At 38.5% G+C, this 12,500-nt stretch overlaps 1 protein-coding gene across 1 annotated transcript in view; it reads left to right on the top strand.

The window, feature by feature from the left end:
- The window catches only part of LOC138952428 (uncharacterized), a 24,442-nt gene that overhangs the window by 8,584 nt on the left and 3,358 nt on the right, over positions 1 to 12,500 (top strand). Inside the window, exons 3-4 of the mRNA XM_070324097.1 lie at positions 1 to 13; positions 5,221 to 5,325. The exon at positions 1 to 13 is cut by the window's left edge and continues 281 nt beyond it. Coding sequence (XP_070180198.1) covers positions 1 to 13; positions 5,221 to 5,325 — 118 coding nt within the window. The remainder of the gene's footprint in view (positions 14 to 5,220; positions 5,326 to 12,500) is intronic.

The following is a 12,500-nucleotide window of genomic DNA, read 5'->3' as shown; positions in this document are numbered from 1 at the left end:
GGAGCCTTTTCGGGTGAGTATTTCTAACAAATCAGCGGCTGGTGGTTTGCGTCAGGCCGGTTCCATTAAGGTCTCTTATCTACAATATGTCAGAAATACAGAGAATTTTGATTTGCACGAGCGATTTCTTAAGTTATGGATTTTCTATGTAATATGCATTTAAAGCTAGATCTGACTAAGTGCCAAAAGGTGCTCACAGAACAGAAGACGACTTTGTTTTACAATAAAAATGTTTCTAAAAACGTGTGTCTGCTGAAAATTGGTGTGTGTGTGGATGAATGTGCGAAGAGATAGTGGACATAATTTCGTGTGTCTGACTTGAACGGTTTTGAAGTTATCTTTGTTTAAAGTCAAAAATAACGCCAAAACCGGCCATCTGAAAAAGGACATCGTGATACCTCGTGTTTTGAATATGCCACAGAAAAATAACAAGAAGCACAAATGAATTGCATTTAGTTTGATTGAATGCCTGAAACATCGCTTTACAGACGAGACCAAACGTCAAATCTAAATCTCGAGAGAATTTTTTTTTTTCGATAACCGAATTTTAAGGTGTCGCACGCAAGATGATTCGTCATCACGGCATACATTTTTCAATCGCAGATATTTACTAAATTTCTTTTTCAAAAACTCTGGAATTGATGTCGACACGTCAAGCGATAACGGTGTATCAAACTGCTGTCTTTCAAGTAATCCAGCAAAGACTGCAGAACTTTTGAACAGCATTTTTGAAAACGATTTGAAAATTTCGTCATATCTTGCGTGCGACAAAATGTTCGGTAATTAACGGTTATTTTCTTTTAAAAACAAAATTTACATGTACAAATATCTACTTCATTTACGGAACCACGTGACACATTCTGTGTTCAAAATTTGTGAAGAAATCACGAACCACGATTGCGCTATCAAGTGTTGAAATTATGTCGTCAACATCTTTTCAGATCTTGCGTGCGACACCTTCTTGCGTTCAACATAAAATGTCACTACCTTATCGAGTTTAATGGGTAAAACTAACTATTTGTTGTCTTAGTTTAATCTTCTTAATTAAAAGCGTAATAAAACCGAACTTCTAAGATGAATTTTAATTGAGATTAGCGAAAGAGCGGGCACGCAAGTCGACCTTAAAGTAAAAGAATGATAACACGAGCGTTTGTCGTGTTGTCTTGCGTGCAACACATTGTCCAAAAAGGAAAATGTATATTTTTCTCAGACGTTTTTTAAGTTGAAACCTTGAAACTTCACACACATTTGGGGTTTAATCGCCCCCATGCATGGTAAAAGTCTTGTTGACCCTTGTCAGATTTCAAGGTCACGGCTGGGTCACATGTGGTTCAGAAAACGGATGAAACATATTTTTTCAGAGATTTTTGAAGCTAGAACCTTCAAACTTCAAACAACGCTTTTGCTTAATGATTGTTCAACATGGAGAATTCAAGGTTGATCCTTGAGAAATGTGAAGGTCATAGCAGGGTCTCGTGTGGGTAAAAATGAGATTGTTCGGACACTGCATGTAGCATGGAACGACAAAACATAAGTCATGTCATATTTCAGATATCAGTACATTTACAAATGGACAACACCAGCAAACATGAACCAAGTCTGGTCGACCTTAGTCAAATGTCAAGGTCAAAGTGGCGTTATGGTTTGGGTAACAAAAAAAGGAAATTGTATTGAACTTCAATTTATATAAAACCAAAGTCTGGTTGATCTGTTTTAAGATTTAAGGTCAAATCTGTTATTTAAGGTCAAATCAAATAGAAATTTGTTGATGCTTAAATCTTTGAAACTTCCAACAGGTTTGAGGTTTGACAACTTCTGGACTTTGAAATCTGGTATGGTTGATCCTGGTAATATTAATTGGTCAAAACATCAAGATCAACAATTATAAAATAAACACTTTCACCAATGTCAAGTGAGCAATAGCAGCAAACGTGAGTCTTATAAAGATTATCACTTTTTGTGTGACCTCAACTTGACCCCTCTGAATGCTCTCAATCATGGAAATTGACCACACTTTGATTATAACCAAACAACATCAAAACTTTGGAATGTGTGAAGTTTCAAAGGTGTTGCTTAAAAGGCGTTCGTGAAAATGACAATTGTATGTGTCTGACTTCAATGCGACCCCGCTGCGACATTGACGTTTAATTTTATCAACCAGACTTTCATCATGTGTGAATGACTTCAAACACTATAAAACTAGTTGAAGAAATTGACAATTTTTCAAAGTTTAAGCCAGATGGCACTGCTGTGACCTTGAAATTTGACAAACATTAACCAGGCGGTCACCTTTTTTAGAAAATATCCTTAAAGGATCTTTAACCTTACTGTGACCTTGGAATTTGATGAGGTTTAATTTAACTTGCGTAGTGTGCCAAGTTTCAAGGCCCTAGCTTCAAAAACATATGAGAAAACCTCATTGAAAAATGTATATGTTTGACCTCAACGCGACCCTGCTGTGACCTTGACTTTTTCAACCAGACTTTAATCGTGTGTGAACATTATACACTAGAACTGTGTGTATTTTCAAAGCTCGTGCTATAAACGCGCTGAATAAATTGAAAATATTCCACATTTGGTCCAGATGTGACCCCGCTGTGACCTTGAACTTTGACAAAGATTAACCAGCAGGTCACTTTTAATGAGGTTTTATAAAAATGCTGAAAGTATGTGAAGTATGTAAAGTCTAACTGATCTAGTATTAAAACATGTAAGACGTGACAACGACAATTCTCCAGTTTGCAAAGGAAATTTAACCTCGCTGTGACCTTGAAATTCAATGTTGTTTAATGTGATGTGCACCATACCTGGAGGTCATTATACTTTGGTTGTGTGCCAAGTTTCAAAGCCCTAGCTTTAAAAACGTGCGAGATAACCTTAATGCTATGACTCAGTGCCGTTTTGAATGATATAACGAACAAAATTATCGTTATTTGTAAAATCATTTGGGTAAATTTATCTTTTCTTTTCGTAATTGGGTTCCAGCATCTGTTGTCTTAACAAAAATCACAATATCACTCGTGTTTGTCAACTTTTATTTTTTAGCCCCTTTGTCCGCTTTTCGTGCGCACCTTTTGGCACTTAGTCATCTGCGAAATGTTACAGAAGATTAGGATTCAATGACTTCCAGACACGAGAAAACCCTCTTTGACCCGAGTCGTATTTCAAGGTCAATGAGAAAGGAGGAGGAGAGAAAATTAAAATTTGATGAATGTTGAATGTTTTTTTTTTTTATAAATTAAGGCATTGAAACTTTACACACTTTCTGGGTTAGGCCAGAGACCATAGTCTCTGGTTAGGCTACGTCTAAACACGAGTAAATTGTATGGTCATATTGGTCCGGTTAACAAAATGAGATATACACGAACAAATTCTTGAACGTTTTTGAAGCTATTACATAGACATTTCACAGACTTTCATGTTTTAACAAATTCCCAACAAAGTGAAAAGTGAGGGCCCCAAAGGGTTTAAAATCGTGATCGTGATTGGCGTTTTTTGACCTTTCTGTGACCGTGATTGCCGAAATTTCAATTTCTGTGATCGTGATGGGACTTTGCCCGTGATCCGTGATGACAAAAAAATCAAGTCTCGTGATCGTGATCGTCATTTGTTTTCGTGATCGTTTTTTTTTTTTTTTTTTTTTTTTTTTTTTTTTTTTTTTTTTTAAATTTGCCAAGCACATCATTGTGGGGCTTTTAATCAAAAAATTCAAGCATCCGTCAATAACGTATCAACATTCATCCTTCAATATTTACACAATGCTGAAATATCTCAACGCTAATTCATATCCTAACATCACATTTATATCAATAGGCCTACCATATCTGTACTTACTGATACACATTTTTGAAATGAGCAAAATATGATTAATAATTTTGTTTGTGGGGGTTTGCACTTCTGGAGAATAACCAAACAATACATCTTTTTCTGTTAATATAATATTTTCTCCCGTATTAACAAATATACATCTTCTAACACTTTCCCAAAACAATTTCATTTTGCTACATTTCCAAAAGAAGTGTTCAATATAATCCATTTCATTACAAAGACTACATAAACTATTTTCTTTTAACTTCATTTTATGCAATAAAATATTTGTTGGATAAATATTATGTAAAATTTTCCATTGGAGTAACTTTAATCTTTCTTCGCTTGTACATGCACTTGCCAGGACCCAATACTTTTCGTCAATGGAAATGTTATATTTGTGGGACCAAAATTTTACAGAGCAGGGTTCACTGGCTTTGGATTGCGTTAATATCGCACGAAATTTCTTCGGGGAAGGGTTATTTAGCACGCCCTGAAAACAGGTCGCAGGAGGCTCGTCACCCGCGTCTTCTTTAACTGTGTTGTCTCGCAGTGCTCGCGCGCAGAGGGCCGTGTGCAAAGCGTTGTACTCAAACAGCCTTGTGGCACTATATCCGACAATGGCACAAATATGTTCAAATGACACAATATTTTCGTCTATCCATACATCACGTACACAATTCACACCGGCTTCAATCCATTTATCAAAACACAACACATTCTTTCTAAAAATAATATCTGCATTATTCCACAAACATTGATCAAAAATACTTTCTTTCGTTTTCGTGATCGTGATGGGCATTATTTCAAAGCATTTTATTTTCAACGTACATTTTTCACAGCTGTATCACTCTATGATCCTCTATTCGTCAAGGTGTTTGTGATCGTGAAAACAAAAATCAAGGTAACTGTGATCGTGAAAGCTAAAATTTCCCTTCCCGTGATCGTGATGATACCCCCCCCCCCCCCCTTTGGGGCCCTCAAAAGTCTAGTTAATACGAATTATTAGATTCAAAGGTCACCAAGCGATGGAGTTTGAGTCAAAACAGATTTTTTTTTTAATTCAGTCAAGTATTGATGTGTGTGAGTGAGTGAGTGTGTGTGTGTGTGTGTGTGTGTGTGTGGTGTGTCTGTGTGTGTGTGTGTGCGTGTGTGGTGTGCGTGTGTGTTTTGTGTGTCTGTGAGTGTGTGTGTGTGTGTGTGTGTAAGTGTGTGTGTGCGCGTGTGTGTGTGTGTGTGTATGTGTGTGCGTGTGTGTGTTGTGTGTAGGTGTGTGTATGTGTGTGCGTGTGTATGTTGTGTGTGTGTGAGTGTGTGAGTGTGTGTGTGTGTGTGTGTGTGTGTGTGTGTGTGTGTGTGAGGTCCTCCTGCGTGAATTCTTCTTACAGACGTACTATGCTCTTTTGTCACCAGCGCGAATGATGGGGTACGGAAGAGTGTACAGAATTTCATTTTCCTCAGACAGCATCATCAACAAACGAGGATTTTGGCTGAGCATCTCCTTGAGTTTGTCCCCTGGTAAGTGTGTCCGTAATTTTGTCCGTCGAACTAAAGCAACAAACTCTCGGTATATGTGTGTGTGTGTGTGTGTGTGTGTGTGTGTGTGTGTGTGTGTGTGTGTGTGTGTGTGTGTGTGTGTGTGTGTGTGTGTGTGTGTGACTTCTTTGTCGTTGCCATTGGTTATTTGCTTGTTTGTTCTTTTTAAAGATATGACTTGACAGGGAAATAAGTGTGCGACTCGGGCGCTTTCGCTTTCATTTCGTTTTCTGCACTCGTTTTCTTGGTTTTTGTGGTTTTTTTTTGACAAATGTAATAAAAAGTTATAGGGTCGGCCCCTAAAAATAGGGTAGGTCGGGTTACCGTAACCACACCTATTTTTTTGTTAGGCCTAAACACAGGGAAGTTAGTGCTCTAAATGCACACGACAAGTGTAATAGAGTAAGTGAGAGTATGCAGAACCAGCCTCCTGGCACCTGAGAGAATAACAAGCATTGGAATAAACAAACGACTTTCAGGCTCAGTTTTAGTCTATTGCTTAATTTTTGTTTTGTTTTTCCCAGACCCAGAGGTCTGGGTTATGCGGGGGCATTTGCCTGTGTGAACGGTGACATTCTGGAACCGGAACTAGTTTCGAGGTTGACCATGGGCAGCGCCATTTTGTTGTGAAATACGTCATCAGTTTGTGTACACAGAAAGTTGTGACATCCGTCACCCTGTGGGAGGGGCGAAGGCAACATTGTTGTTCATCTGTAGAAAGTTGTGAAATCCGTCACCCTATGGGAGGGGTGAAGGCAAAATTGGTCATCACTGAGTTTGTGTAACACAGGAAGTTGTGAAATACGTCACCCTATGGGAGGGGTGACGGCAAAATTGTTCAACAAAACATCAGAGGTCGATTTGTGCAGGGTCAACCGCAACAAACTCAAACCGAGCCATTCATACTTAATTGTATTTGAGTGACTTGTTTGTTTGTTTGTTTGTTTATTTGTTGCTTAACGTCCAGCCGACTACGCAGAGCCATATCAGGACGAGGAAGGGGGGGATGAAGGGGGCCACTTGTCAAGCGATTCCTGTTTACAAATGCACTAACCCATTACTTGTGTCCCAGCAGGCTTTAGTAAAACTAAATTAATACCTACTGGAAGATTACCAGTTTCCAGTATGTTAAAATAGGCTTAACCTATCTACTGCTGGACTTACATCAGAACACTAACAGATTAAACTATACATGAATCGCGAGACAAGCGGCAAGAGAAGAGATTTTTGGAAAAAATACAGGTGAATGAGCAAGAAGGCAGAAAAAAGAAAAGAATTCATGAAGAAAAAGAGAGCATGACAGGAAAGAGGAATCAAAAATCTACCTAACAGCAAACTAGAAAGCTCCTGGGGTTCCAAAAACAGGAGGGGCCTTTAATTTCATAACCGCAGTGCCCCACTGCGGGAATTTGAGTGACTTATATACCGACATTTTTATTTCTTATTTTCAGCACAGGTGTAGGACAAATCATGAACCAAAATGTTATTTATTTTCTAATTTAATTTTACAAATGTGACCATGTTCTTTTAAACAAACAGTGACATTAAACATTGTTATGTTAAAAAAAAGAAAAAAGAAAAAAAGCTTTTGTGCACAAATCAGAAAATACATTGTAGATTTTACCTACAGGCCAAACCGTGAGTTTCTGCGGCAAAGCCCGACCGAGGAAATTGCACTGGTTTTATTTTTAGTTCAGTGGGAAATTGTCAAAAACAGGCGCTTGCATTTGGATGCGTCCAATAATAGTAGGTTTGGTTGTGATCAATCAGAATAATGTAGGCAGGGATGTCGTTAGGCGTCGGACATCGGACATATAACGATGAAAATCCCCAAATGTCCGATTCACACTGCCGCATGTCGGTCAGATGTCCTATCGTTTTAGCCTGAGCGTGGTCATTGTCCGATATGTACTCCATTCCTTCGGACAGCGCGATATTCGTTAATTTTCATTTCAAGATACAAATCTTCTAAAAGACCGAACGCTCTCGTGTTCAGCTGACACTGAAGTTGCCAGTGCCGAGTGCGGATCTTTTCTTTTGTTGGGAATTCCCGAACCGTTTTGTTATAACCGTCTCGGTGCAGCGCACTGATCTAAACTGAATAGTGGATTATTTTTAGATCAGTGCATGCTACAGGAGTACGGGAGACAACTCCAACTGACTAAATATGTCGTCTGCTTGTGTGTTCGATACGAGACGCAGCACTGAATTATGCCGCTGATAAAAAAACTAAAGCCTGCAAAAGATCAGCATTAGATCAAACCGATCAACTTTTATCCAAATCATGCAGTTTGTAATCAAAGTAAGAGCTCTAAAGTTGTTCATGTTGGTTTCTTTTTTGTGGTTTCCTTGAAAGTGAAACTAAACAAATACAACATATTATACGCACACTGTGTCGAAGTATTTACTATATTATACTTGTGTGTGTTCTACAGCGCCCGCGCGTGGGTGTGTGTGTGTGTGTTCGTGTGGGCGCATGACTTTGGGGTTCACATGGTTTGTTTGTTTGTTTGTTTGTTTCAGACCCACACCCATATACACACATTTCACATTTAAACCATTTGTCGGCCCCCTGTCGATATTTATCGACTAAGTTCCTTTGTGTTGCATTGCTGTGCAAGATGACTGAGTGTGTGCAAGAAACCACTTTGACCATTCACCTAAAAATTACATGAAGGAACGTCTGGGAACCTGCTGATTTGAATCAGCAAATTTTCTTGTTTGATTTGGGAAGGGGTTCAAGCGACGGTTTGTTTTCCTGTCAGAATTTCGTCTGCACTGTACAGTAGTTCACCCTTCTGGTCTTTTGTGTATGTATGCCTACACAACCAGCACAATGTCGCGCATCACTGTCGGCGTCAGTCTCTCGCTATCTCTTTCTCTCTATGTTCATTATTATGGGAGCCAGGAGGCTCCCATTTATACGGATAGTTTCGAGTTTTGATAGTTTTGACCATGGGCAGCGCCATTTTGTTGTGAAGTACGTCATCAGTTTGTGTACACAGGAAGTTGTGACATCCGTCACCCTGTGGGAGGGGTGAAGGCAACATTGTTCATCAGTAGAAAGTTGTGAAATCCGTCACCCTATGGGAGGTGTAAAGGCAAAATTGGTTATCACTGAGTTTGGGTAACACAGGAAGTTGTGAAATACGTCACCCTATGGGAGGGGTGACGGCAAAATTGTTCAACAAAAACATCATTGGTCGAACTGTGCAGGGTCAACCGCAACAAACTCAAAACCATTCATACCTTCCTGTATTGGAGTGACTTATATACCGACCTTTTTATTTCTTATTTTCAGCACAGGTGTAGAAAAAATCATGAACCAAAATGTTATTTATTCTCTAATGTAACATTTGTTTTACAAATGTGACCATGGTCTTTCAAACATACAGTGACATTAAACATTGTTATGTTAAAAAAATTAAAAAAAATTAAAAGCTTTTGTGCACAAATCAGAAAATACATTGTACATTTTACCTACAGGCCAAACAGTGTCTCTGGCGGCAAGTTGCACTGATCTATATTTTTAGATCCGTGGCAAGTTGTCAAGAACAGGCGCTTGCATTTGGATGTGTTTACTGATAGGTTTGGTTGTGATCAATCAGAATGATGTGGGAATAAAAATGTATGACAGTTTGGTATGATGACATGTAATTCACATAATTATGCTGAAATGTAATATTATACATGATATAATATTATTATGGCTGTTGCCATGACCATGAACCCCAAGAAAGGTTTAATGTTATGTAAAATCAAAATACCAAAATCAAGCACCTATTAATCTGGTCCGCGGCGCAACCGTTCTCACGAGATCATTTACATTTTTGTTCTCTCTCTCTCTGTCTGTATGTATGTCTTTGTCTCCCTCTGAGTCTCTCCGCTTCTGTCTTTCCGCTATGTCTGTCTCTGTCTATGTGTGTGTGTGTCTCTCTCTCTCTCTCTCTCTTTCTCGCTTTCTCTCTCTCAGTGACTCTTGGCACACAGGTCAAAGCAGAGGTTAACTTGAGTGCACGTGTACCTAGCAGGAGGGGGTGAGGGCGGTGAACATGTCACGGTCTCAAAGCAGAGGTTAACTTGAGTGCACGTGTCCCTAGCAGGAGGGGGAGGGGGTGATTTCTTGAATTAGCTGAGGGCGGTGAACATATGTCGTTGTTTGCCGTTGTCATGAAAACAGTTACTTTTGGTTTTTTTCTTTTTTTCCTCCAAATTTTTGCATTTTCACAACAGGTTTTTCTGTTTCATCTCTCATACACGGTGTCAATTGGAGAAAAAACAAGTCGCGTAAGGCGAAAACACAGAATGAAACTGAACGCAATGCAATTTTTCAGCAAGACCGTATACTCGTAGCATCGTCAGTCCACCGCTCATGGCAAAGGCAGTGAAATTGACAAGAAGAGCGGGGTAGTAGTTGCGCTGAGAAGGATAGCACCCCTTTCTGTACCTCTCTTCGTTTTAACTTTCTGAGCGTGTTTTTAATCCAAACATATCATATATGTTTTTGGAATCAGGAACCGACAAGGAATAAGATGAAAGTGTTTTTAAATTGATTTCGAAAGTTTAATTTTGATAATAATTTTTATATTTTTAATTTTCAGAGCTTGTTTTTAATCCAAATATAACATGTTTTTCAAATCAGAAAATGATGGAGAATAAGATGAACGTAAATTTGGATCGTTTTATAAAAAAAAATTTTTTTTTACAATTTTCAGATTTTTAATGACCAAAGTCATTAATTAATTTGTAAGCCACAAAGCTGAAATGCAATACCGAAGTCCGGGCTTTGTCGAAGATTACTTGACCAAAATGTCAACCAATTTGGTTTAAAAATGAGAGCGTGACAGTGCCGCCTCAACTTTCACGAAAAGCCGGATATGACGTCATCAAAGACATTTATCAAAAAAACGAAAAAAAAGTCTGGGGATATCATACCCAGGAACTCTCATGTAACATTTCATAAAGATCGGTTCAGTAGTTTAGTCTGAATCGCTCTACACACACACACAGACAGACAGACAGACAGACAGACAGACAGACACACACACACACACACACACACACACACACACACACACACACACACACACACACACATACACACACACACACACCACGACCCTCGTCTCGATTCTCCCCTCTACGTTAAAACATTTAGTCAAAACTTGACCAAATGTAACAAGTCGCGTAAGGCGAAAATACAATATTTAGTCAAGTAGCTGTCGAACTCACAGAATGAAACTGAACGCAATGCCATTTTTCAGCAAGACCGTATACTCGTAGCATCGTCAGTCCACCGCTCATGGCAAAGGCAGTGAAATTGACAAGAAGAGCGGGGTAGTAGTTGCGCTAAGAAGGATAGCACGCTTTTCTGTACCTCTCTTTGTTTTAACTTTCTGAGCGTGTTTTTAGTCCAAACATATCATATCTATATGTTTTTGGAATCAGGAACCGACAAGGAATAAGATGAAAGTGTTTTTAAATTGATTTCGACAATTTAATTGTGATAATAATTTTTATATATTTAATTTTCAGAGCTTGTTTTTAATCCGAATATAACATATGTATATGTTTTTGGAATCAGCAAATGATGGAGAATAAGATAAACGTAAATTTGGATCGTTTTATAAATTTTTAATTTTTTTTACAATTTTCAGATTTTTAATGACCAAAGTCATTAATTAATTTTTAAGCCACCAAGCTGAAATGCAATACCGAAGTCCGGGCTTCGTCGAAGATTACTTGACCAAAATTTCAACCAATTTGGTTGAAAAATGAGGGCGTGACAGTGCCGCCTCAACTTTCACGAAAAGCCGGATATGACGTCATCAAAGACATTTATCAAAAAAATGAAAAAAATATTCGGGGATTTCATACCCAGGAACTCTCATGTCAAATTTCATAAAGATCGGTCCAGTAGTTTAGTCTGAATCGCTCTACACACACACACAGACACACACACGCACACACACACGCACGCACATACACCACGACCCTCGTTTCGATTCCCCCTTGATGTTAAAATATTTAGTCAAAACTTGACTAAATATAAAAACGGAACAAAGCAGAAGTAACTTATCTCGTGAGAACGGTAGTGCACTAGGTTTGGGAAAAAACACGACAGTACCTTATCTCTTTCAACCTTATGGGGCCCTTCAACATGTGACAGACTGACAAATGCACCGAACCCATTTTGGCTCTTCGAGAGAATTTTTCCGTGAAAACCTTTTCAGTGCCTCACGGTCAGCTCAGGGTCAGTGTCATAAGAGCCGGCCATGCCGAAAGGGATATAAGACCGTTTTCAGCGGATTTTCACACTGCTAAAACCTGATTTTCTTGCAGTTGCTTTGTCTGCAATGCCTTAGAACTCTACAAATAGTTAAGTTTTTCGCGTTTGTGTTGTAATTTGCAAATAAACATCGTACATAGTAAAGTTAATCGACTTTGCTAGAATTTGTAAAAACTAGGGCATTACCTGATACAATTTTTTTTTTATATAAATCCCATGCTGTTTTCAAATACAGCGTTTTGCTATTCACTTCAATATCAATCAATCAATATGAGGCTTATATCGCGCGTATTCCGTGGGTACAGTTCTAAGCGCACGGATTTATTTTTTTATTTTTTTTATCTTTATTTTATGCAATTTATATCGAGCACATATTCAAGGCGCAGGGATTTATTTATGCCGTGTGAGATGGAATTTATTTTACACAATACATCACGCATTCACATCGGCCAGCAGATCGCAGCCATTTCGGCGCATATCCTACTTTTCACGGCCTATTATTCCAAGTCACACGGGTATTTTGGTGGACATTTTTTTCTATGCCTGTACAATTTTGCCAGGAAAAACCCTTTTGTCAATCGTGGGATCTTTAACGTGCACACCCCCAATGTAGTGTACACGACGGGACCTCGGTTTTTCGTCTCATCCGAAAGACTAGCACTTGAATATAATAGTAAATAACAATCAAGAAGTAACGAAGTCTTTTAATCACAATTTCCGAGATATTTACACTTTTCATTTTGTTTCAATTCACACCACAAAACATACACTTCGCCTTTTGCTGTTCAGTCTCAAGTCTAAATATTAATATAAATCATAACTAATTTTCTTCACACCATCATAGACATAATGTTGCCTCACATGTTCT

The sequence above is a fragment of the Littorina saxatilis genome, linkage group LG17 (genome assembly GCF_037325665.1).
Source record: "Littorina saxatilis isolate snail1 linkage group LG17, US_GU_Lsax_2.0, whole genome shotgun sequence".
NCBI lineage: Eukaryota > Metazoa > Mollusca > Gastropoda > Littorinimorpha > Littorinidae > Littorina > Littorina saxatilis.
This window is presented reverse-complemented; position numbering and strand designations above follow the sequence as displayed.